The sequence below is a fragment of the Pseudophryne corroboree genome, chromosome 12, assembly GCF_028390025.1.
Source record: "Pseudophryne corroboree isolate aPseCor3 chromosome 12, aPseCor3.hap2, whole genome shotgun sequence".
NCBI lineage: Eukaryota > Metazoa > Chordata > Amphibia > Anura > Myobatrachidae > Pseudophryne > Pseudophryne corroboree.
The window spans coordinates 115,393,612-115,419,259 of NC_086455.1; the positions used below are offsets into that span (position 1 = coordinate 115,393,612).

Here is a 25,648-nt window from a genome sequence, read left to right on the forward strand (position 1 = left end):
TTCTAACCATCCAGGTTTAAAGGATATCCATATTTGAGCACAGAGGGTTAAATCAAAATGACTGAGTTGTTAAGTCAATCACCTGTACTCAAGCATGGATATACCTGGGCTGTTAGCGTGCCTTGCCGCCGCAGATGCTACAAAGAGAACAGGAAATGTCAGTCTTCCGATGGAGATCGTGACCTTGTCACTCCCCCAAAATGGCGGCAGCACGCCTCTGTTTTGGAAGCCATTGCCGCCCCCTCCCCTAAATGTAACAATTTGTATCCGACGTCGTAGACCCGTACTGCACATTTGCAAAGTATGGAACATCGCAGCTATATCGGGATATGGATGAGGCCCCTGTTAGAGAATCACTGTTTTAGATGACTTTCTAAGGATAACGTTAATGTTTTGTCCGTGACCTTTAATCTTTTTAAATTACTTACTACATACCCTCCAACATGACCCGCCCCACTAGGTACAAAATGCTCTGTTTCTGGACTTCCGTCTTAATTTATTATTGCCATCACCTGTGAAGAAACAGCTTTCTTATCATTTAACTAGTTCAACACAGGTGATGGAAATCATAAATTAAGAGGGAAGTCCAGGAACAGAGCATTTTGTACCTAGTGGGGCGGGTCATGTTGGAGGGTCTGCTTACTACTGTATTATCATAATCCCAGTTGCAAGGAAGCTGGGGGGTTTACACAGTACATGGCTAGTTCCTTATGCAGCCACACCTTACCATACAAAGCACCTGTCTATAAACAGAGATGCTGGGAAATCCCCCTATCTTCCCTGTAACAGGGAAGTTATATTGCTATATGCATGTCACCTGTGTAACCAGAGAGAGCTTTGTACAGTAGTTTACATTCTCAGTCTTCTAGTGTTATATAAGGAAATCTCATCTATAGTAACAAAGTACATAAATATATCCTGTCTCTGAATGACACGTTACTAGGGGTATGAGTCATTGGGTCGACACAACTTAGGTCGACAGTCATTAGATCGACCACTGTTGGTCGACATACATTAGGTCAACATGGTCATTAGGTCGACATGTACTAGGTCGACAGGTCAAACGGTCGACATGAGGGTTTTTTACTTTTTTTTTGGTGGTGTTTTCTTCATAAAGTGACGGGGGAACCCCAGTTAGTGCACCGTGTCCCCTCGCATGGCTCGCGTCGCTCACCATGCTTCGGGGAAGGTGCCTCGCTGCGCTCAGCACAGGTTACCGTTCCCATTTGTAGTCCACGTGGATCGTAAAGTATGACAGTCCAAATATTTTATTTTTATTCAAAAATGCATGTCGACCTTTTGACCTGTCGACCTAGTGACCCTGAAGACCTAATGCATGTTGACCTATAGTGGTCAACCTAATGACCATATCCCGGTACTAGGCGCTGGCTGCTTATTCAAAAAGAGACACCGTCCACTTAAAACATAACTTACAATCACCTTGTAACAGCTGCTGCTATAAGTAGGGACCACTTAATCCCCTTAAAAGATACTTAAAACACACAAACTATAATACTGCGCTACTGTGCCAAGGTAAGGGACATAAAACAATACCACAATTTAAAAAATACAAAACATATATTTATTATACAATTATAATACACTCGCCCGGTGTTAGCAAATATTTCAGCACAATTAAAACAATTGCACTTGTACTCCTAAGCTGCTGGGTTTATACTGAACTAGTTCTGTCAGCAGAATAATAGGCCCTACACACTGGGCGATTTGACTGCAAGATATGAATGATCTCGTTCATTAATGAACGAGATAACGTTCATATCGTGCAGTGTGGAGGCACCAGTGATGAACGATGCGCGGCCCAGCGCTCGTTCATCGCTGGTGCCCCATCGGCTGTGCATGCAGGCCAATATGGACGATCTCGTCCATATTTGCCTGCACTTCTATGGTGACGGGGGGAGTGAAAAAACTTCATGCCCCTCACTACCGGGTTGCCCGTCGGCCGTATCCGCCGTCTGGGGAGCTCGGCGGCAGATCGCCAAATGTGTAGGGCCCTTTGTTTGCCAGTTGTTTGCTACAAATGGCAACAATGCTTTCAGACCCTCCAACATGACCCGCCCCACTAGGTACAAAATGCTCTGTTTCTGGACTTCCCTCTTAATTTATGATTTCCATCACCTGTGTTGAACTAGTTAAATGATAAGAAAGCTGTTTCTTCACAGGTAACGGCAATCATAAATTAAGATGGAAGTCCAGAAACAGAGCATTTTGTACCTAGTGGGTTGGGTCATGTTGGAGGGAATGTACTTTCAAAGCTCCAAAGTTCCATCTTTGGCTGACTTATGAGTTTAGAATGATAGATGGTACATCAGTATTCCAGACAGAAACAGGTTATGGGCTGTTCATTTAGTGAGCTCTCAGATGGATTAATTAGTCAGATCATCTGACCTGACTGCTGTCCATTCCGACATATCACAAGTAGTCAAGATTTTTAGCAAAACTCATGGATTATTATATTTAAACTCATCATATTGACCTGCAAGGAGGCGCTCCAAATAAATGTGGGTTTCAGTGGGCAGACTTTGATTAATCTCTCACCCGATTCAAAGTTGATAAGCACGGTGACGGGTCTCCTCTCCCCACTAGGGAGGAGACCAGTCACCGTGCTCCCCAGAGTTTAAAACAGTCCATGGATACTTTCATGTTTGCTGCTGCCGACCACAGACAGGCTCCTCAGCCCCATCTGGTGGTAGCTCATAAACTCACTCTCCCACAGATATTACAGTCTGACTCTGATACTGAGGTCCCAGAGTTGGATGAGAGTGAATTGGTGGTGGATGAGGAGGATTCCCTGTTCCTGTGAGTGGAGGCCCTGATTTATGCTATCAGGGAGATCCTCCACATTCCAGATAAGGAAACAGACCCAGTTGAGGAATTGTTTTGTTTTTTTATGTGAAACCAAAATCCTCTGCAACCTTCCCTGTTTCAAAGGAATTAAATTCTCTTTCTAAAGAAGCATGTACAAATCCTGACAAAAAATGTGTTACTCCTAAAGGGGTACTAAATTCCTTTCCCTTCCCTACCGAGGATAGGAAGGTTTGGGAAAACCCACCAATGGTGGATACATCTGTATCCAGGCTGTCACGTAAACTGGTGTTACCTGTACCAGGGACTATCTCTCTTAAAGACCCTACTGACCGTAAAATTGAAACTACACTCAAGTCAATATATACAGCAGCAGGTGTAGCCCAACGCCCTACCATAGCATGCGGCTGGATTTCAAGGGCCATCGTAAAATGGTTTGATAATATTAGAACAGGGTTCTATACTCTGCCTCAGGATGAGATAGTTACACTACTACAACATATCCAAGATGCTGCAAACTTCATGAGTGAGGCTGTTAAAGAATTAAGTCTCATTAACAGTGCTACCACTGCTATGGCGGTGTCGGCTCGCAGAGCCCTGTGGTTGCGACAATGGTCAGCTGATGCTGACTACAAGAAAGAGGTAGAGAACCTTCCTTTTACTGGAGATGCCTTGTTTGGGGATGAACTGAACAAATGGATATCTCAGGTGACGGCAGGTAAGTCTACATATCTGCCAACTGCTGTACCTCCGGCTAGATGTCCCTACCCTAGGCCCTCTCTGCAATCCCTTCGTGTGGCCAGATTCAGAGGCAGAGCCAGAGGTGCCTCCAATGCTGCTAGAGGAACTCGAGGTAAGTCCCGTAAACCAGCGGCTGCTGGAACTTCGGACCAGGCCTCCGGAACCTCTTCCACTAAGCCCTCCGCGTGACGGTTGGCCCCAGCAGCAAGGCAACTTCCAGGTAGGTGTTTGCCTTCAACACTTCGCCCACATTTGGGCAGAGTCCTGCCAGGATCCTTGGTTGAGAGGTCTCATATGCCAAGGATACCAGCTGGAATTTCAAGTCGGCCTTGCCAGCTTCACCTGTAGCAAGAGTTACCTTGCAAAAAAGCAATTAAACTGCTATCCACAGCAGTTATCATTTCAGTACCTCCTCCGCTTCAAATAAAGGAATTTTACTCAAGTCTCTTTGTGGCTCCAAAGCCGGACGGCTCGGCACGGCCGATCTTGAACCTCAAATCCTTGAACCCGTATCTTTGCGTGTTCAAATTCAAGATGGAATCCCTAAGGGCAGTGATCTCCGGTTTGGAGGAGGGGGAGTTCCTGGTATCTCTGGATATCAAGGATGCATACCCTCATATCCCAGTATGACCGCCCCATCAGGCTTACCTTCGGTTCGCTGTCCTGAATCAACACTTCAAGTTGCAGGCCTTATCCTTTGGTCTCTCCACAGCCCCAAGGGTGTTCACAAAAGTCATGGTGGAAATGATGCTGCAATTGCGCAAAAAGGGAGTCAACATGATAAAGGCGGTGTCCAGGGAACGTCTGCTACACAGTATCGATTTGACAACTCGCCGGCTTACGGATCACGGATGGATCCTAGATTTCCAGAAGTCTCACCTGGAACCATCTCAAAGAATTCAATTCCTGGGAATGATCCTGGACACAGTATCTCAAAAGGTATTCCTTCCAATGGACAAAGCCTGGATTATCCAGGCTATGATCCGCTCAGTGCTCAGGCCCTGCAAAGTCTCGATTCATCTATGCAGTTGATTGCTGGGCAAGATGGTAGCCTCCTATGAGGCAATACAGTACGGCAGGTTTCATGCGCTTCCGTTCCAGCTTTATCTACTGGACAAGTGGTCAGGTTCTCATCTGCACATGAACCAGAGTATCCCTCTCTCACCAAAAGCACGGATGTCTCTCACCTTGTGGAGGGTCGGTCTTTCAGCACCTGGTCTTGGACCCTACTGACAACAGATGCCAGTATCAGGGGTTGGGGTGCTGTGACCCAGGGGGCCCAGTTCCAGGGGAAATGGTCGAGTCAGGAATCTGCCTTTCCCATAAATGTCCTGGAACTCAGGGCAAATTACACTGCTCTTCTGCAGGCCTCTTATCTCCTACGGAATCAAGCCATCCAGGTACAATCGGACAACGCCACGGCAGTGGCGTACATCAACCGACAGGGAGGAACAAGAAGCAGGGCCACAATGCGAGAGGTGTCAAGGATACTCCTCTGGGCATAAGCAATCGCAAGCGCCATCTCAGCCATATTCATTCCAAGAGTGGACAACTGGGAAGCGGACTTCATAGAAACATAGAATTTGACGGCAGATAAGAACCACTTGGCCCATCTAGTCTGCCCCTTTTTTTTTATCCTTTAGGTAATCTCAACCCTTTTTGAACCTTAATTCTTAATAAGGATATTCATATGCCTATCCCAAGCATGTTTAAATTGCTCTAGAGTCTTAGCCTCTACCACCTCTGATGGGAGACTATTCCACTTATCCACTACCCTTTCTGTGAAGTAATTTTTCCTTAAATTTCCCCTGAACCTCCCCCCCTCCAGTTTCAGTGTATGTCCTCGAGTTCTAATATTTCTCTTCCTTTTGAAGAATGTTTCCCTCCTGAACTTTGTTAAGACCCTTGATATATTTGAAAGTTTCTATCATGTCCCACCACTTCCTCAGCAGGCACGACCTCCATCCGGGGGAATGGGGCCTTCACCCTCTGGTATTCCAACAACTGATGGCTTCTCATCTCAACAAGAAGCTCTGTCGTTACTGTTCCAGAATGAGGGATCCACAGGCTGCAGTAGTGGACGCTCTGACGCCGCCATAGAACTACCAGTTCGTGTACCGGTTTCCTCCAATCTCTCTCATTCTAAAAAGACTGAAAAGGGAAAGAGTTCAGGCAATTCTCATTGCCCCGGATTGGCCTCGACGGGCCTGGTACGCAGACCTCCTGGCCATGTCCCTGGAGGAACCCTGGCCTCTGCCGCTACTCAGGGACCTTCTTCAACAAGGCCCGTTTGTCTATCCAGACTTACTGCGGCTATGTTTAATGGCTTGGAAGTTGAAAGGGAGATCCTAACCAGAAAGGGTCTCCCATAGAGATGAGCGCCGGAAATTTTTCGGGTTTTGTGTTTTGGTTTTGGGTTCGGTTCCGCGGCCGTGTTTTGGGTTCGACCGCGTTTTGGCAAAACCTAACCAAATTTTTTTTGTCGGATTCGGGTGTGTTTTGGATTCGGGTGTTTTTTTCCAAAAAACCTAAAAAACAGCTTAAATCATAGAATTTGGGGGTCATTTTGATCCCAAAGTATTATTAACCTCAAAAACCATCATTTCCACTCATTTTCAGTCTATTCTGAATACCTCACACCTCACAATATTATTTTTAGTCCTAAAATTTGCACCGAGGTCGCTGGATGACTAAGCTAAGCGACCCTAGTGGCCGACACAAACACCTGGCCCATCTAGGAGTGGCACTGCAGTGTCACGCAGGATGTCCCTTCCAAAAAACCCTCCCCAAACAGCACATGACGCAAAGAAAAAAAGAGGCGCAATGAGGTAGCTGTGTGAGTAAGATAAGCGACCCTAGTGGCCGACACAAACACCGGGCCCATCTAGGAGTGTCACTGCAGTGTCACGCAGGATGTCCCTTCCAAAAAACCCTCCCCAAACAGCACATGACGCAAAGAAAAAAAGAGGCGCAATGAGGTAGCTGTGTGAGTAAGATAAGCGACCCTAGTGGCCGACACAAACACCGGGCCCATCTAGGAGTGGCACTGCAGTGTCACGCAGGATGTCCCTTCCAAAAAACCCTCCCCAAACAGCACATGACGCAAAGAAAAAAAGAGGCGCAATGAGGTAGCTGTGTGAGTAAGATAAGCGACCCTAGTGGCCGACACAAACACCGGGCCCATCTAGGAGTGGCACTGCAGTGTCACGCAGGATGTCCCTTCCAAAAAACCCTCCCCAAACAGCACATGACGCAAAGAAAAAAAGAGGCGCAATGAGGTAGCTGTGTGAGTAAGATAAGCGACCCTAGTGGCCGACACAAACACCGGGCCCATCTAGGAGTGGCACTGCAGTGTCACGCAGGATGTCCCTTCCAAAAAACCCTCCCCAAACAGCACATGACGCAAAGAAAAAAAGAGGCGCAATGAGGTAGCTGTGTGAGTAAGATAAGCGACCCTAGTGGCCGACACAAACACCGGGCCCATCTAGGAGTGGCACTGCAGTGTCACGCAGGATGTCCCTTCCAAAAAACCCTCCCCAAACAGCACATGACGCAAAGAAAAAAAGAGGCGCAATGAGGTAGCTGTGTGAGTAAGATAAGCGACCCTAGTGGCCGACACAAACACCGGGCCCATCTAGGAGTGTCACTGCAGTGTCACGCAGGATGTCCCTTCCAAAAAACCCTCCCCAAACAGCACATGACGCAAAGAAAAAAAGAGGCGCAATGAGGTAGCTGTGTGAGTAAGATAAGCGACCCTAGTGGCCGACACAAACACCGGGCCCATCTAGGAGTGGCACTGCAGTGTCACGCAGGATGTCCCTTCCAAAAAACCCTCCCCAAACAGCACATGACGCAAAGAAAAAAAGAGGCGCAATGAGGTAGCTGTGTGAGTAAGATAAGCGACCCTAGTGGCCGACACAAACACCGGGCCCATCTAGGAGTGTCACTGCAGTGTCACGCAGGATGTCCCTTCCAAAAAAACCTCCCCAAACAGCACATGACGCAAAGAAAAAAAGAGGCGCAATGAGGTAGCTGTGTGAGTAAGATAAGCGACCCTAGTGGCCGACACAAACACCGGGCCCATCTAGGAGTGGCACTGCAGTGTCACGCAGGATGTCCCTTCCAAAAAACCCTCCCCAAACAGCACATGACGCAAAGAAAAAAAGAGGCGCAATGAGGTAGCTGTGTGAGTAAGATAAGCGACCCTAGTGGCCGACACAAACACCGGGCCCATCTAGGAGTGGCACTGCAGTGTCACGCAGGATGTCCCTTCCAAAAAACCCTCCCCAAACAGCACATGACGCAAAGAAAAATTAAAGAAAAAAGAGGTGCAAGATGGAATTGTCCTTGGGCCCTCCCACCCACCCTTATGTTGTATAAACAGGACATGCACACTTTAACCAACCCATCATTTCAGTGACAGGGTCTGCCACACGACTGTGACTGATATGACGGGTTGGTTTGGACCCCCACCAAAAAAGAAGCAATTAATCTCTCCTTGCACAAACTGGCTCTACAGAGGCAAGATGTCCACCTCATCATCATCCTCCGATATATCACCGTGTACATCCCCCTCCTCACAGATTATCAATTCGTCCCCACTGGAATCCACCATCTCAGCTCCCTGTGTACTTTGTGGAGGCAATTGCTGCTGGTCAATGTCTCCGCGGAGGAATTGATTATAATTCATTTTAATGAACATCATCTTCTCCACATTTTCTGGATGTAACCTCGTACGCCGATTGCTGACAAGGTGAGCGGCGGCACTAAACACTCTTTCGGAGTACACACTTGTGGGAGGGCAACTTAGGTAGAATAAAGCCAGTTTGTGCAAGGGCCTCCAAATTGCCTCTTTTTCCTGCCAGTATAAGTACGGACTGTGTGACGTGCCTACTTGGATGCGGTCACTCATATAATCCTCCACCATTCTTTCAATGTTGAGAGAATCATATGCAGTGACAGTAGACGACATGTCCGTAATCGTTGTCAGGTCCTTCAGTCCGGACCAGATGTCAGCATCAGCAGTCGCTCCAGACTGCCCTGCATCACCGCCAGCGGGTGGGCTCGGAATTCTGAGCCTTTTCCTCGCACCCCCAGTTGCGGGAGAATGTGAAGGAGGAGATGTTGACAGGTCGCGTTCCGCTTGACTTGACAATTTTCTCACCAGCAGGTCTTTCAACCCCAGCAGACTTGTGTCTGCCGGAAAGAGAGATCCAAGGTAGGCTTTAAATCTAGGATCGAGCACGGTGGCCAAAATGTAGTGCTCTGATTTCAACAGATTGACCACCCGTGAATCCTTGTTAAGCGAATTAAGGGCTCCATCCACAAGTCCCACATGCCTAGCGGAATCGCTCCGTGTTAGCTCCTCCTTCAATGTCTCCAGCTTCTTCTGCAAAAGCCTGATGAGGGGAATGACCTGACTCAGGCTGGCAGTGTCTGAACTGACTTCACGTGTGGCAAGTTCAAAGGGCATCAGAACCTTGCACAACGTTGAAATCATTCTCCACTGCGCTTGAGACAGGTGCATTCCACCTCCTATATCGTGCTCAATTGTATAGGCTTGAATGGCCTTTTGCTGCTCCTCCAACCTCTGAAGCATATAGAGGGTTGAATTCCACCTCGTTACCACTTCTTGCTTCAGATGATGGCAGGGCAGGTTCAGTAGTTTTTGGTGGTGCTCCAGTCTTCTGTACGTGGTGCCTGTACGCCGAAAGTGTCCCGCAATTCTTCTGGCCACCGACAGCATCTCTTGCACGCCCCTGTCGTTTTTTTAAAAATTCTGCACCACCAAATTCAAGGTATGTGCAAAACATGGGACGTGCTGGAATTTGCCCATATTTAATGCACACACAATATTGCTGGCGTTGTCCGATGCCACAAATCCACAGGAGAGTCCAATTGGGGTAAGCCATTCCGCGATGATCTTCCTCAGTTGCCGTAAGAGGTTTTCAGCTGTGTGCGTATTCTGGAAACCGGTGATACAAAGCGTAGCCTGCCTAGGAAAGAGTTGGCGTTTGCGAGATGCTGCTACTGGTGCCGCCGCTGCTGTTCTTGCGGCGGGAGTCCATACATCTACCCAGTGGGCTGTCACAGTCATATAGTCCTGACCCTGCCCTGCTCCACTTGTCCACATGTCCGTGGTTAAGTGGACATTGGGTACAACTGCATTTTTTAGGACACTGGTGAGTCTTTTTCTGACGTCCGTGTACATTCTCGGTATCGCCTGCCTAGAGAAGTGGAACCTAGATGGTATTTGGTAACGGGGGCACACTGCCTCAATAAATTGTCTAGTTCCCTGTGAACTAACGGCGGATACCGGACGCACGTCTAACACCAACATAGTTGTCAAGGCCTCAGTTATCCGCTTTGCAGCAGGATGACTGCTGTGATATTTCATCTTCCTCGCAAAGGACTGTTGAACAGTCAATTGCTTACTGGAAGTAGTACAAGTGGGCTTACGACTTCCCCTCTGGGATGACCATCGACTCCCAGCAGCAACAACAGCAGCGCCAGCAGCAGTAGGCGTTACACGCAAGGATGCATCGGAGGAATCCCAGGCAGGAGAGGACTCGTCAGAATTGCCAGTGACATGGCCTGCAGGACTATTGGCATTCCTGGGGAAGGAGGAAATTGACACTGAGGGAGTTGGTGGGGTGGTTTGCGTGAGCTTGGTTACAAGAGGAAGGGATTTACTGGTCAGTGGACTGCTTCCGCTGTCGCCCAAAGTTTTTGAACTTGTCACTGACTTATTATGAATGCGCTGCAGGTGACGTATAAGGGAGGATGTTCCGAGGTGGTTAACGTCCTTACCCCTACTTATTACAGCTTGACAAAGGCAACACACGGCTTGACACCTGTTGTCCGCATTTCTGTTGAAATACTTCCACACCGAAGAGCTGATTTTTTTGGTATTTTCACCAGGCATGTCAGTGGCCATATTCCTCCCACGGACAACAGGTGTCTCCCCGGGTGCCTGACTTAAACAAACCACCTCACCATCAGAATCCTCCTGGTCAATTTCCTCCCCAGCGCCAGCAACACCCATATCCTCCTCATCCTGGTGTACTTCAACACTGACATCTTCAATCTGACTATCAGGAACTGGACTGCGGGTGCTCCTTCCAGCACTTGCAGGGGGCGTGCAAATGGTGGAAGGCGCATGCTCTTCACGTCCAGTGTTGGGAAGGTCAGGCATCGCAACCGACACAATTGGACTCTCCTTGTGGATTTGGGATTTCGAAGAACGCACAGTTCTTTGCGGTGCTTTTGCCAGCTTGAGTCTTTTCAGTTTTCTAGCGAGAGGCTGAGTGCTTCCATCCTCATGTGAAGCTGAACCACTAGCCATGAACATAGGCCAGGGCCTCAGCCGTTCCTTGCCACTCCGTGTGGTAAATGGCATATTGGCAAGTTTACGCTTCTCCTCCGACAATTTTATTTTAGGTTTTGGAGTCCTTTTTTTACTGATATTTGGTGTTTTGGATTTGACATGCTCTGTACTATGACATTGGGCATCGGCCTTGGCAGACGACGTTGCTGGCATTTCATCGTCTCGGCCATGACTAGTGGCAGCAGCTTCAGCACGAGGTGGAAGTGGATCTTGATCTTTCCCTAATTTTGGAACCTCAACATTTTTGTTCTCCATATTTTAATAGGCACAACTAAAAGGCACCTCAGGTAAACAATGGAGATGGATGGATACTAGTATACAATTATGGATGGACTGCCGAGTGCCGACACAGAGGTAGCTACAGCCGTGGACTACCGTACTGTACTGTGTCTGCTGCTAATATAGACTGGTTGATAATGAGATGTAGTATGTATAAAGAAGAAAGAAAAAAAAACCACGGGTAGGTGGTATACAATTATGGATGGACTGCCGAGTGCCGACACAGAGGTAGCTACAGCCGTGGACTACCGTACTGTACTGTGTCTGCTGCTAATATAGACTGGATGATAATGAGATGTAGTATGTATAAAGAAGAAAGAAAAAAAAAACACGGGTAGGATTTGGTGGTATACAATTATGGATGGACTGCCGAGTGCCGACACAGAGGTAGCTACAGCCGTGGACTACCGTACTGTACTGTGTCTGCTGCTAATATAGACTGGTTGATAATGAGATGTAGTATGTATAAAGAAGAAAGAAAAAAAAAAACCACGGGTAGGTGGTATACAATTATGGATGGACTGCCGAGTGCCGACACAGAGGTAGCTACAGCCGTGGACTACCGTACTGTACTGTGTCTGCTGCTAATATAGACTGGATGATAATGAGATGTAGTATGTATAAAGAAGAAAGAAAAAAAACCACGGGTAGGTGGTATACAATTATGGATGGACTGCCGAGTGCCGACACAGAGGTAGCTACAGCCGTGGACTACCGTACTGTACTGTGTCTGCTGCTAATATAGACTGGTTGATAATGAGATGTAGTATGTATAAAGAAGAAAGAAAGAAAAAACCACGGGTAGGTGGTATACAATTATGGATGGACTGCCGAGTGCCGACACAGAGATAGCTACAGCCGTGGACTACCGTACTGTACTGTGTCTGCTGCTAATATAGACTGGATGATAATGAGATGTAGTATGTATAAAGAAGAAAGAAAAAAAAAACCACGGGTAGGTGGTATACAATTATGGATGGACTGCCGAGTGCCGACACAGAGGTAGCTACAGCCGTGGACTACCGTACTGCACTGTGTCTGCTGCTAATATAGACTGGATGATAATGAGATGTATGTATAAAGAAGAAAGAAAAAAAAAACCACGGGTAGGTGGTATACAATTATGGATGGACTGCCGAGTGCCGACACAGAGGTAGCTACAGCCGTGGACTACCGTACTGTACTGTGTCTGCTGCTAATATAGACTGGATGATAATGAGATGTAGTATGTATAAAGAAGAAAGAAAAAAAAAACCACGGGTAGGTGGTATACAATTATGGATGGACTGCCGAGTGCCGACACAGAGGTAGCTACAGCCGTGAACTACCGTACTGTGTCTGCTGCTAATATAGACTGGTTGATAATGAGATGTAGTATGTATAAAGAAGAAAGAAGAAAAAAACCACGGGTAGGTGGTATACAATTATGGATGGACTGCCGAGTGCCGACACAGAGATAGCTACAGCCGTGTACTACCGTACTGTACTGTGTCTGCTGCTAATATAGACTGGATGATAATGAGATGTAGTATGTATAAAGAAGAAAGAAAAAAAAAACCACGGGTAGGTGGTATACAATTATGGATGGACTGCCGAGTGCCGACACAGAGGTAGCTACAGCCGTGGACTACCGTACTGTACTGTGTCTGCTGCTAATATAGACTGGATGATAATGAGATGTAGTATGTATAAAGAAGAAAGAAAAAAAAACCACGGGTAGGTGGTATACAATTATGGATGGACTGCCGAGTGCCGACACAGAGGTAGCTACAGCCGTGGACTACCGTACTGTACTGTGTCTGCTGCTAATATAGACTGGATGATAATGAGATGTAGTATGTATAAAGAAGAAAGAAAAAAAAAACCACGGGTAGGTGGTATACAATTATGGATGGGCTGCCGAGTGCCGACACAGAGGTAGCTACAGCCGTGAACTACCGTACTGTGTCTGCTGCTAATATAGACTGGATGATAAATAATGATATAAAAAATATATATATATCACTACTGCAGCCGGACAGGTATATATTATATAATGACGGACCTGCTGGACACTGTCTGTCAGCAGAATGAGTTTTTTAATTTTTATAGAATAAAAAAACACCACACAAGTCACACGACGAGTGTACTTTTTCAGGCAGACATTCAATCACAATATACTATACTGGTGGTCAGTGTGGTCAGGTCACTGGTCACAGTGGTCAGTGGTCAGTCACACTGGCAGTGGCACTCTGGCAGCAAAAGTGTGCACTGTTTAATATGTACTCCTGGCTCCTGCTATAACCTATAACTGCTCCCCAGTCTCCCCCACAATTAAGCTGTGTGAGCACAGTCAGATATTATACATAGATGATGCAGCACACTGGGCTGAGCACAGATATGGTATGTGAGTGTGACTGAGTCACTGTGTATCATTTTTTTCAGGCAGAGAACAAGAACAGAACGGATTATTAAATAATAATAAATTATAAAACTGCACTGGTGGTCAGGTCACTGGTCATCAGTCACTAGTATAACTCCTCCTAAGCTCCAGTAAGTAAATGAAGTGTCTCACTCTCACTCTCCTATCTATTTTAATTTCTAAACGGAGAGGACGCCAGCCACATCCTCTCCCTATCAATCTCAATGCACGTGTGAAAATGGCCGCGACGCGCGGCTCCTTATATAGAATCCGAGTCTCGCGATAGAATCCGAGCCTCGCGAGAATCCGACAGCGTGATGATGACGTTCGGGCGCGCTCGGGTTAACCGAGCAAGGCGGGAAGATCCGAGTCGCTCGGACCCGTGTAAAAAAACATGAAGTTCGGGCGGGTTCGGATTCAGAGAAACCGAACCCGCTCATCTCTAGTCTCCCATCCAAGGTTATTTCCATTATGGTCCAGGTCCGTAAGGTGGTCACGTCCAAACATTACCATCGTATCTGGAAGAAATATGTCTTGTGGTGTGAGGGTAGAAAATGTCCTCCTGCAGAATTTCGACTTCGCCATTTTCTGCTTTTCTTTTCTGCTTTTCCTGCAATCAGGTGTGGATAAGGGCCTACGGTTAGGCTCCATCAAAGTTCAGATTTCGTCTCTTTCTATATTCTTCCAGAAATAACTTGCGGTACTCCCAGAAGTACAGACTTTCCTAAAGGGTGTTCTTCACATTCAGCCACCCTTTGACCCTCCCACAGCTCCATGGGATCTCAATGTGGTCCTGACCTTTCTCCAGTCGGACTGGTTTGAACCCTTACACAGGGTAGACTTGAAATGCATAACGTGGAAGACCGTCCCATTGCTGGCTTTAGCCTCTTCAAAATGTGTATCAGAATTGGGGGCCTTATTCTGTAAGAGCCCATATTTGATATTTCACGAGGATAGGGTGGAGCTCAGGACTCGCCCGCAGTTTTTGCCGAAAGTGGCTTTTCACATTAATCAACCGATAATGGTTCCGGTACTATCTGACACATTGGTTGCTCCAAAGTCCTTGGACGTAGTGAGGGCTTTGAGGATTTATGTCAAGAGAACCGCTTGTCACATGAAGTCTGACTCGCTTTTTGTCCTTTATGACACTACCAAAATTAGTCGTCCTGCTTCTAAGCAGTCCATTGCTCGTTGGCTCAGGTTGACCATTCAACAAGCCTATTCTTCAGCAGCATTGCCGCTGCCGATTTCTATTCAGGCTCACTCCACAAGGTCGGTGGGTTCTTCCTGGGCGACTGCCTGGGGTGTCTCGGCTTTACAGTTGTGCCGTGCGGCTATTTGGTCTGGTTCGAACACATTTCTGAAATTCCATGGGTTCGATACCTCGGCCAGGGATGACCTAAAATTTGGTCAGGTGGTTTTACAGGGCTCTCAGCACTCTCCCACTTTGGGACTTCCCCACAGTAATAAAGTACATTCCCCAGTATCCACTAGGACGTTAAAGAAAATAGGAACTTAATACCTACCGGTAATATCTTTTCTCATAGTCCGTAGTGGATACTGGGCGCCCGCCTCAGTGCTTCGTTTTCCTGCTTACATGGTTGTAAGTGTTCTTGGTTGGGTCTGCTGTTGCTGTTTGTCACGGACCCCGGCCGCCCCACAATCCGGATACACCAATCCGAGGGTTGCGCCAGTGCCGTGCGAATCAACGCCGCCACCAGCAAAGATTTTTCAACATATTACGGATGTTGCAGGCATCTTTAGCTTTACCTGTAACCACAAATCTCTATCTCATAAAAAAATAGGTAACATTGAGTTCGCTTGCCTTGGGTTCAAGAACACAGCAGTCGAAACAAATTATATTTTTATTGTGATTTAGAAATATCTTCGGGTTTACAAGGGTAAAAAGATTACAAAGAATATAAGGAGTTTTAGAAAAGATATAGAGGTTACTAGCAGTCTCAATAAAAAGGGAAAAAAGAAAATCAGAACCTAATTACTCTTACATAGTGCATTAAGATATGTGTGAGGAAGCTTCACAAGAAAGTAGACATCCATCCAGGCATGGACAGCCACTTCCATCTGAATGAGCAAGCATCTATCAGTGATTCATGTAGTTGTAGGCCCCCAGGCCCCTCAGCACACCAGACCCCACCTCTGGGAAAGGTTAACCCTTACTGTGCTGGGCCTATTCATATCCAGCAGTGGAAGGTCAATCTCCTTGTAATATCTATAGAAGGCCTGTGATCTGTGTGTCACATCTTCCTAAGGATGGAGTTGAAGCTCCAGAGGTTTATGACGCTTCACGGGTTGGTGTATCTATAGAGTTGTAAATTTGAGACTTCTTCATGTAAGTAAATATTAATCCATGGTTCTTGGCATTACCAGAGGAGCACCCGTAGAAGATACGGTAGAAAGTGACTGGGCCATTTTTGTAGTTTATTACATTCTACACACTGGAGGTGCAATCCAAATTTCGATCCGATCTTAGATCTAATTGTAACACGCAACGGAATATGCTGCGCTATATAAGGAACTGTTAATAAATAAATAATAGATCACCCGTATGGAAATCTTAACGCAATACAGCTATATTCATTGCGCCCATCTTCAAGTTTACCCAACCCCTAAAAGAATTAGCGTGAAGATCCATAGCCTATATGTTAACGGACATCCTAAGGAATATATCCATTTTCAAAATGCGATCAGCTTAGCAACCCCGAAAACTATGGAATTGACACTAATGTCGTTTATTTTGGACATTTTATTTTTCAAACCCCCCTTCCATGATGATGGGGGCTGAACTTGGACTTAAACAGCATCGGGTGTGTCACTATTCATCTCCGAGACCTCAAATCTATGGATTTTTACATGTCACCCCCTTCCCACCCCCAACCGTAGGGGTGTCTTACCACCACAGTATTTTTTTACAGATTGTAAGGCATATGTTTACCAAGTTTGGTGTAAATTGCTCCAGGCATTCCAGAGTTATGCTGGAACATACATACACACATATACACATGCACACATATACACATGCACACAAACATCCATTTTTATATATATATACAGGTTGAGTATCCCATATCCAAATATTCCGAAATACGGAATATTCCGAAATACAGAATTTTTTGAGGGAGAGTGAGATAGTGAAACCTTTGTTTTCTGATGGCTCAATGTACACAAACTTTGTTTAATACAAAAAGTTATTCAAAATTTTGTTTTAAATGACCTTCAGGCTGTGTGTATAAGGTGTATATGAAACATAACTGAATTGTGTGAATGTACATACACTTTGTTTAATACACAAAGTTATTAAAAATATTGGCTAAAATTACCTTCAGGCTGTGTGTATAAGGTGTATATGAAACATAAATACATTCTGTGCTTAGACTTAGGTCCCATCACCATGATATCTCATTATGGTATGCAATTATTCCAAAATACAGAAAAATCCGATATCCAAAATACTTCTGGTCCCAAGCATTTTGGATAAGGGAAACTCAACCTGTATGTGTATGTATATGTATATGTATATATATATATATATATATATATATATATATATATATATTTATTTATTATAAAGAGCAATGGAATATGCTGACGCTATATAAGTAATTATTATTATTATTAATGATGATGATAAATAAATTAGAATAAGGTTCCAATAGCTCCAGGTCCATGATCTCTCATTCTACCACTAGGTCCTATTCTCTGAGAATTCCCCTCTCCTAATAGACTGTAAGCTCTAACTAGCAGGGTCCTCTGCCCTCTGTTTCACGTCTGCAACTCCTTTGTCCACGTCGTCTTGTTTTATATACAGTATGATTGTTTTTGCAATGCTGGCTGTCCAGCACTTCAACCTTTGTGGTGCTTTACAGCTAAATAATGATTGTAAGGCAATAGTTGACCAGTGAGGTTCCTAAGTGAGCATTTTGGGTGTGTTGGTTCACTGTCTGATTCTGAGTGACATGGAGACACGGTCTGTCTGTATGCTAATGCTGTGGCTGATTCCTTCAAAACTCAGACGCTCACTTGCAGCATCTTGCACATGTGGAAATCTGTCCCGCTGCCTCTTTATACACTGTCATTAGACTCACCATCGAAACTTGCACCAGCGCTATGGCTGGTGCAGTTCCTGACATCTGAGTATGGCATTCTGGGCTTGATGCAGATGTGGCTGGAGTTGAGATCGCTGCAGGGAAGCAGCAGCGATGCACTAGTATGGTAATGCAGCAGGGGGCGTCTGATATATGTAGACGCATCCTGCATGTGTTAGTGAATCATGCTGTATCCTAGGATGTAGCATCGGATAACCTGTGACACCATTAGCTGGCTGCATGAACCTGGCCTCATCACTTACCCAAACGTAGGTGACATGTTTCCGTTTTGGGAAACGGTGGCCCTTGCTCTCCCCTCCTCCCCCCTTGGCAGCAGCAGGCTGTCAATCACTGACAGTCCTCAATTGATCTGCTACCAGTGTCGCAGTATGGGTCCTGCACATGTGCAAAGTGCAGAATATCGGTACTATGCGCTATGTTGCGCGCCTTCCACCATATTTGAATCAGGCCCCCTGTGTGAGCGGCTGTGCCTAGCCACCCCCCTGTTACCTTCCAGGAACGTCCATTAAAAACTATACTTCCTCACCCAAATTTGTTCTGTGTCTCGGTGCGTTAACAATTGGGACGCATAAATGGTACTTAAAACATAAGCCAACTGCGCTGCTATCGGCATAGCATGCAACTTTACTGTAAATCAACATGTTTGCCTTTAGTTTTTCTTTCTGATCTCCTCAGACAACTCTTTCCTTTTCTTTCTCTAGTCCATGTTCAGTATGGTACACACGATGATACCAAACAGCAGAGTGACTACATTTTTCCATTTAAACAGGCTGAATGACTGATTAGAAGACTGAAGACCTGTGTGATTCTAGAACAAGAAAGCAATTCATTTGAAATATCACTACAATCCAAATATTTAATATTTTTTTAAGGTGTCCAGGCCATTTTAGAATATCTTTGGAGAATAAGCAATAATTTATCTGTTGTCACACTTTATTTGCTTGATTCTATGAAATAGGAAAGTCAAGCAGGTATACATGAGAAAATCGCTTTTAATGTTCAGGAACAGTGAAGTGTTGTTTCAGGAAAAGGGCTGTAAGGGAACAAACATCTGTCCACTTCGGTATGTTCCATTCTTTCATTGTTTTTCCTGTGGTCTCTGTTGATCGCCATAGACATTCTGTTCCTCTGCATGATAGTTTAATTGGACTGTGTTATATTCACTGATCTCAACACCACTGCGACAGGTACAAAGAAGCATTGTTTTCCTAGCATGGTGGTAGAGATATCTGGTAAAATCGGGGATTTACAAGAATTTCAGAAGATAATGATGTTTATTTGTCCAGAGAATCTACTCTTTTTTATGGTATCAGTGGCCTGATAACTCATTTTCTGTCATTGAAGGCTGTAACGTCATGAAGAGTGTGTCGGCAAAGTCGCTGAGTTCCACATTGATTATGGATTATGATAAAAAGGGAAAGTATAAAAAGCGCCCATTAATTAATAAAGAAAAATGCAGCTTGATGATTCTGGTGGGGTGGAGTATAACGTCAAATGTTGACATTCCAGCAATGTCTACAAAATGTCAACATTCACCGTAATACTCCACACCCCCAGAATCTCTGCATGTGGACAGGGAGATTTTGCATTGACTTATACCCCTAAATGCAACCATTACCGCAGCCTAACCCTAACGTTAATCTAACCTATAGCCTGTGTCATGTCCATTTTATCATCTGGGGCCAGGCTCTGTTTTCTCTGTTAACTGACATTGTTTGACCACAGTTCTGGTCACAGTTCTTAGTTCTGATAATTGGAAACATAGGTTTAATTTCACATTCTCAGACTGGATACCTGAGATGATATATACTGTATGAGGTTGTAGTAGTCCTCTATTTATTCTGCAGCTGATTGCACTCCAGCATTTCTGCACTCTAGTAGCTCCTTATAAAATATAGGTCTTGGCTTCAGGCTTATGTATAGGCCAAAGGATTGTGACTTGGTGTGACGTCCTAACCTGATGGTATTGGGTTGGGATATTGATAGAATGGTTTCTTATGGAACCCAAGTGGATGCAGATTTTGCTTGCTCTGTGCAGTGGGGCTTTCCTAATTAGCAGTTCCTACTTTATGGTGTTAATAAATTTGGAATATTATGGAAGTCCTATTCCCTTGGACCACTGCCAGTAAGCACTGAATTCACCAGGCATTACAAATGAGCAAAAGTTCATGGCTAATACATTAGAACTACAGTATAATATATTCTGGTCACAGGGTCCACCTGAAACTTAAAATCCAAAGCAAATCCTACGTTATATATTTATTTATTTATTTATTTAATCAAGTAAATTTTTTGCTGATTTTTTTTAATTTTTTTGTTACAATGCAAAGAAAATCAATTAAGACATTACATCACCATAGTAGCTGATAAAATAAAAACAAGAGACTGTCAGAGAACGGCAAACTTTCAAGCGCAAGTCACAGACCATAAACGTGAATCGAGTTGAAACCGTAAGCAATACCAAAAGATTGATGAACATAAACCGTATATGTGAAAATAAGAGTAATAAGCTGAGAAAACGTCTTGGCGCGTGGGAGCATCAAAACAAACAAGAAGGAAGGAGATAGTGGGCTATCATAAGGAAGACTCTCTAGGGGGTGTCCGGAGACCATCTATCCCATAACTTATGACATTTCAGGAGGGATTTTTGGCTAGTGTAGACATAACGCTCTAGGTGGTATCATTAATAAGCGCCCACCATGTATAAATATTTGGTGGATCCGGAGCACATCAAGAGCTGGCAATGATAGCTTTAGCCAGAGCTGGGTAATTTTTTTTTTTTTTTACAGTGTTTGAACCTCCTATTTAAGAAGCTGTCAGTTGTGATCAGCTATCTAGATATACCCCAAAGGCTCCAGTCCCTTGATTGGTATTATGCCCCTAGCATCAACGGAAGTTCTGTAATAAAATAGGTAACAGCAGGGCTTAAAGTGGTCCTGGAGAGGTGGTGGAACTCGTTTACCCCCCACCTAACCCCCCCTCACGTTAAGCGGAGTCAGGGCCAGTGCTAGTGTTTTTGTCAATCCCCTGCAAACTGTAAATTAGTGCCCTATTTCCCATACTGTATAAAGGGACATTGATCTCACAAAGAAGCAGCGTGATCACACAATTGTACCCCCAGTTCAAATTACACCACACAGTAGCACAATCTTATTCACATTATACTGCATGTAGTGCCCCTAATTCACATTACGCCACATAGTAATGCCCCTTATTATGGCTACGTCACTCAGTAGTTCCCTTTATTCACGTTGCACTACACAATGGTATCCTTTATATACGTTATGTCACTTAGTAGTGCCCAGTATATACAATGCCCACAGTAGTGTCCCTTATACACAATTCCCACAATAGTAGTGCCCCTTATACATAATGCCCAAAGTTGTAGTGCCCCTTACACATAATGACCACAGTAGTGCCGCTTATACACAGAATTCCCGCAGTAGTAGTGGCACCCACAGTAGTAGTAGTGCCACTTACACATAATGACCACAATAGTAGTGCCCCGTACACATAATGACCACAATAGTGCCTGGACCTGAGGAGGGGATGAATGCTTTCCAACAGAGACAGCATGTGTGAGTACCAGGATGGGTGGGCTGTAGATGGAGGAGGACCATGGATCCACCTGGACCTGAGGAAGGGGGAGGTGGTTGCAGCTCATCAGTAACACTAGCGCCCCCCCCCCACACACACACACACACACACACACCTTAACCTCTGGGTAACAGAATCCACAACACCCCTCCCCCCTCTGGCGGTATCATAGCTTGGAGCACTGGGTGCCTTGTCAGTCCAGTCCTCTTTAGGAGAGCTCTATAAGGTCTAATGGAGATGTCTGCAGTGGTTCATAACAAACTGCTGTGAATTGCTGCAGAGAAAATAGGCCATTTCGAGACATTACCCATTACTGGGCGGTGATATTTGTATGTGGGCCGTCAGCAATATGTTTTAGTTAGTATACCTGTTGTGTGCATTAATGCTGACATTGTACTCTGCAGGGAGACACTGTCGCATTCTAGCTAATTACTCAAATTATGCAGACTCTCATGACTTTAAATAAATAGTGTACTTTGGAGGATATTTTTATTCTTTAGGCTAGTGCTTTTCATATCCAGTCTTCGGGATACACTAGCAGTGCATGTTTTCCAGTTCTCCTCACAGAATCACAAGCAACATAATTATAACCACCTGTGGATCTTTTAAAATGAGTCCGTTAGTAATGAATCTGTGCTGCAGCAAGGAGGTATGGAAAACATGCACTATTAGGGCCTGATTCTGTGTCGGATGCAGTGGAGAGACAGTTCCCGTCTGGGCATGCATCTTGTGTCACAACACAAATGCATCTCGATTTTATTTATGCAAAGTCGCAGATCTGTTTTAGGCACACAGTAGCAGAAATTAAGGGACGTTCCTGGACGTCCCTTAATTTGTGAGGTAACATGGGGTTGGCTGAAAAGACGCACAGAGATGTTGCATCTTATGTCACAGGTATGTCACTGAAAGCGGTTGCATACAGAGACGCACAGTCACACACATTGAAGGCCATAATCAGATGAAGAAACTGCACCTGCCATAGGACTCGTGCAAGTCTAAAGACGCACCGGTTGGTAATACAGTGCTGCGAGTAGGCATCTCAGTCCTTGCACAGGAGGACGCACTGATGTACGTCATGGAAGGACTTTGTAGCAGCATAAGTATAAAATTGCATACACGACTGCTGCAAAAGACGCAAGGACAGACGTGACTGTGTCACAATCAGGCCATGTTTCCTATGACTGGCTTTGAATAGCACTGCTTTAGGCTACAACTGACTTTGTAAAGATTGTACTATTTCCGCTTATTATGTGGGCTATTTATATACAGGGAAAGGTCAGCCTTTTATATGAATCTATTTATGTCTTACATGACAGCGTAGCAATATTAATTAGAGATATTCAAAGGTATTCCGTTTCCTGGAGTCTAATGAACTTCCTTGATGCACAATTTCTTAAGCAGGGTACACATTAGAGGAAGTGTACACCCAGCCACATCGGCAGCGGTGGGACCCAGCGGGAGAGCCAGCATTGGCAAGTGCATAAACACTCGTCGGTGCTGGCAGCGACGGTGGTGGCCATACTGCCGGTTCGGACGACATATAGTCTAGTGTGTGCCCAGCTTTAGTTGAGTGTCTCCTAACACAGGTGTGGCTGACTGTTAGCACAAAACTCATCACCTCTGGTTCCATTAGTGCCAAAGCAAACTGTACAGATGCCACCAGCGCTAAAGGCAACCATATGGGCATGCCTTAGTGTTCTACACAAATTGCCAACCTTAAGTCTCAGGCAGGCGTTGCACAGCATGGAGGTAATTATTCTGGATTACATGGTCCAAACAATTTAACACTAAAGGGGAGATGCATCATACTTCTAAAGAGGACAAGTGGAGAAGTTGGGCATAGCAACCAATCATTTATAAAGTTGTACATTCGATAAAATATCTATACTCTGATTGGTTGCTATGGGTAACTTTACCTATCCGCTTTAGAAGGTTTGGTACTTCTCCCCCTGAAATTTTGAAAAATGGCTGCATACTGGAGGAAGTGGTCATCACTGGAAAAATGTTTCCTAGGTGACAGTGCAACTTTAAACTTGTTTGATGGTCAACATAATAAATTGGTACCGAGCGGGGGAGGTGGGTGAGACAGTGCAAAAGAAAAGGGGTTGAACAGTGGATCGAGAGCGGGCGGATAGAGCAGGGTGAAGCCAAGGCAGAACTGCGGTGACCTTTTACTAACATATGATGATGATGATGATGATAATAATAATGCAATTATTAAATAGAAGCAGATTTGTAAATGTCTGTAAACACGTGTATACTCTGTGTGTAATATATGCATTCTGGTTTTGACTTTGCAGGAGTTGCAGAGGTTTCTTGAGTTTGTGAACTCTAGGCCGCCCTATGATATTGTGGTGGATGGGCTGAACGTGGCCTTTCTCTTCAGAAAACAAACACTATCTAAGACTGTGAGTATTGACTTATTTATAATTAATTCAATCAATCAATCAATCAATCAATCAATCACTGACTTTACACATGTGAGGTATGTGATGTTTACAATTATTCTGTAACCCATAGCAATCTATTGGTTGTTTGCTCCGATCAGAGTAATTAGCTCTAGACTGAGGAAGACAATCATCTAATTCTATAGCTGACAATGGGGCAGATGTATTAAGCCTGGAGAAGTGATAAAGCAGTGATAAGCGGAAGGTGATAACGCACCAACCAATCATTACGGTTTTGAAAAATGACAGGAGCTGATTGGCTGGTGCGTTATCACCTACCATTTATCATTGCTTTATCACTTCTCCAGGCTTCATACATCTGCCCCAATGTTGGGAAAAACAACAAGAACATATTTCTCTGACGTCCTAGTGGATGCTGGGGACTCCGTAAGGACCATGGGGAATAGACGGCTCCGCAGGAGACTGGGCACATCTAAAGAAAGATTTAGGACTATCTGGTGTGCACTGGCTCCTCCCCCTATGACCCTCCTCCAAGCCCCAGTTAGATTTCTGTGCCCGGCTGAGCTGGATGCACACTAGTGGCTCTCCTGAGCTCCTGGAAGAAAGTATAGTTTAGGTTTTTTATTTTCAGTGAGACCTGCTGGCAACAGGCTCACTGCAACGAGGGACTAAGGGGAGAAGAAGCGAACCTACCTAAGTGGTGGTAGCTTGGGCTTCTTAGGCTACTGGACACCATTAGCTCCAGAGGGATCGAACACAGGACCCGACCTCGTCGTCCGTTCCCGGAGCCGCGCCGCCGTCCCCCTTACAGAGCCAGAAACAAGAAGGTGGTCCGGAAAATCGGTGGCTGAAGACTTCTGTCTTCTCCAAGGTAGCGCACAGCACTGCAGCTGTGCGCCTTTGCTCCTCATGCACACCACACACTGCGGTCACTGATGGGTGCAGGGCGCTAGGGGGGGGCGCCCTGAGCAGCAATAATAACACCTTGGCTGGCAAAACTAACACCATATATAGCCCCAGAGGCTATATAGGTGTATATTAACCCCTGCCAGAAACTATAAAATAGCGGGAGAAAGCCCGCCGAAAAAGGGGCGGAGCCAACTCCCTCAGCACACTGGCGCCATTATTCCCTCACAGCTTCGCTGGAAGGAAGCTCCCTGGCTCTCCCCTGCAGTCCTGCACTACAGAAAGGGTAAAAAAGAGAGGGGGGGCACAATTTAGGTGCAGTATATATATATATATATATGTATATAATATATAGGCAGCTATAGGGGAAAACACTCTGTATAGTGATATCTCTGTGTTATATAGCGCCCTGGTGTGTGCTGGCATACTCTCCCTCTGTCTCCCCAAAGGGCTTTGTGGGGTCCTGTCCTCTGTAAGAGCATTCCCTGTGTGTCTGCTGTGTGTCGGTACTGCTGTGTCGACATGTATGATGAGGATAATGATGTGGAGGCGGAGCAAATGCCTGTGAATGTAATGTCACCCCCTGCGGGGTCGACACCAGTGTGGATGGACTTATGGAAGGAATTACGTGACAGTGTCAGCTCCTTACATAAAAGGTTTGACGACATAGGACAGCCGGCTACTCAGCTTGTGCCTGTCCAAGCGTCTCAAATGTCATCAGGGGCTATAAAACGCCCGCTACCTCAGATGACAGATACAGATGTCGACACGGATACCGACTCCAGTGTCGACGATGATGAGACGAGTGTACCCTCCAATAGATCCACCCGTTATATGATTGAGGCTATGAAAAATGTATTACACATTTCTGATGATACCCCAGGTACCACAAAAAAGGGTATTATGTTTGGTGAGAAAAAACTACCAGTAGTTTTTCCTGCATCTGACGAATTAAATGAGGTGTGTGAGGAAGTGTGGTCTT

At 45.3% G+C, this 25,648-nt stretch overlaps 1 protein-coding gene across 1 annotated transcript in view; it reads left to right on the plus strand.

Moving 5' to 3' along the window:
- Positions 1-25,648, plus strand: part of PRORP (protein only RNase P catalytic subunit) — a 292,221-nt gene that overhangs the window by 151,197 nt on the left and 115,376 nt on the right. Inside the window, exon 4 of the mRNA XM_063947896.1 lies at positions 23,653-23,760. Coding sequence (XP_063803966.1) covers positions 23,653-23,760 — 108 coding nt within the window. The remainder of the gene's footprint in view (positions 1-23,652; positions 23,761-25,648) is intronic.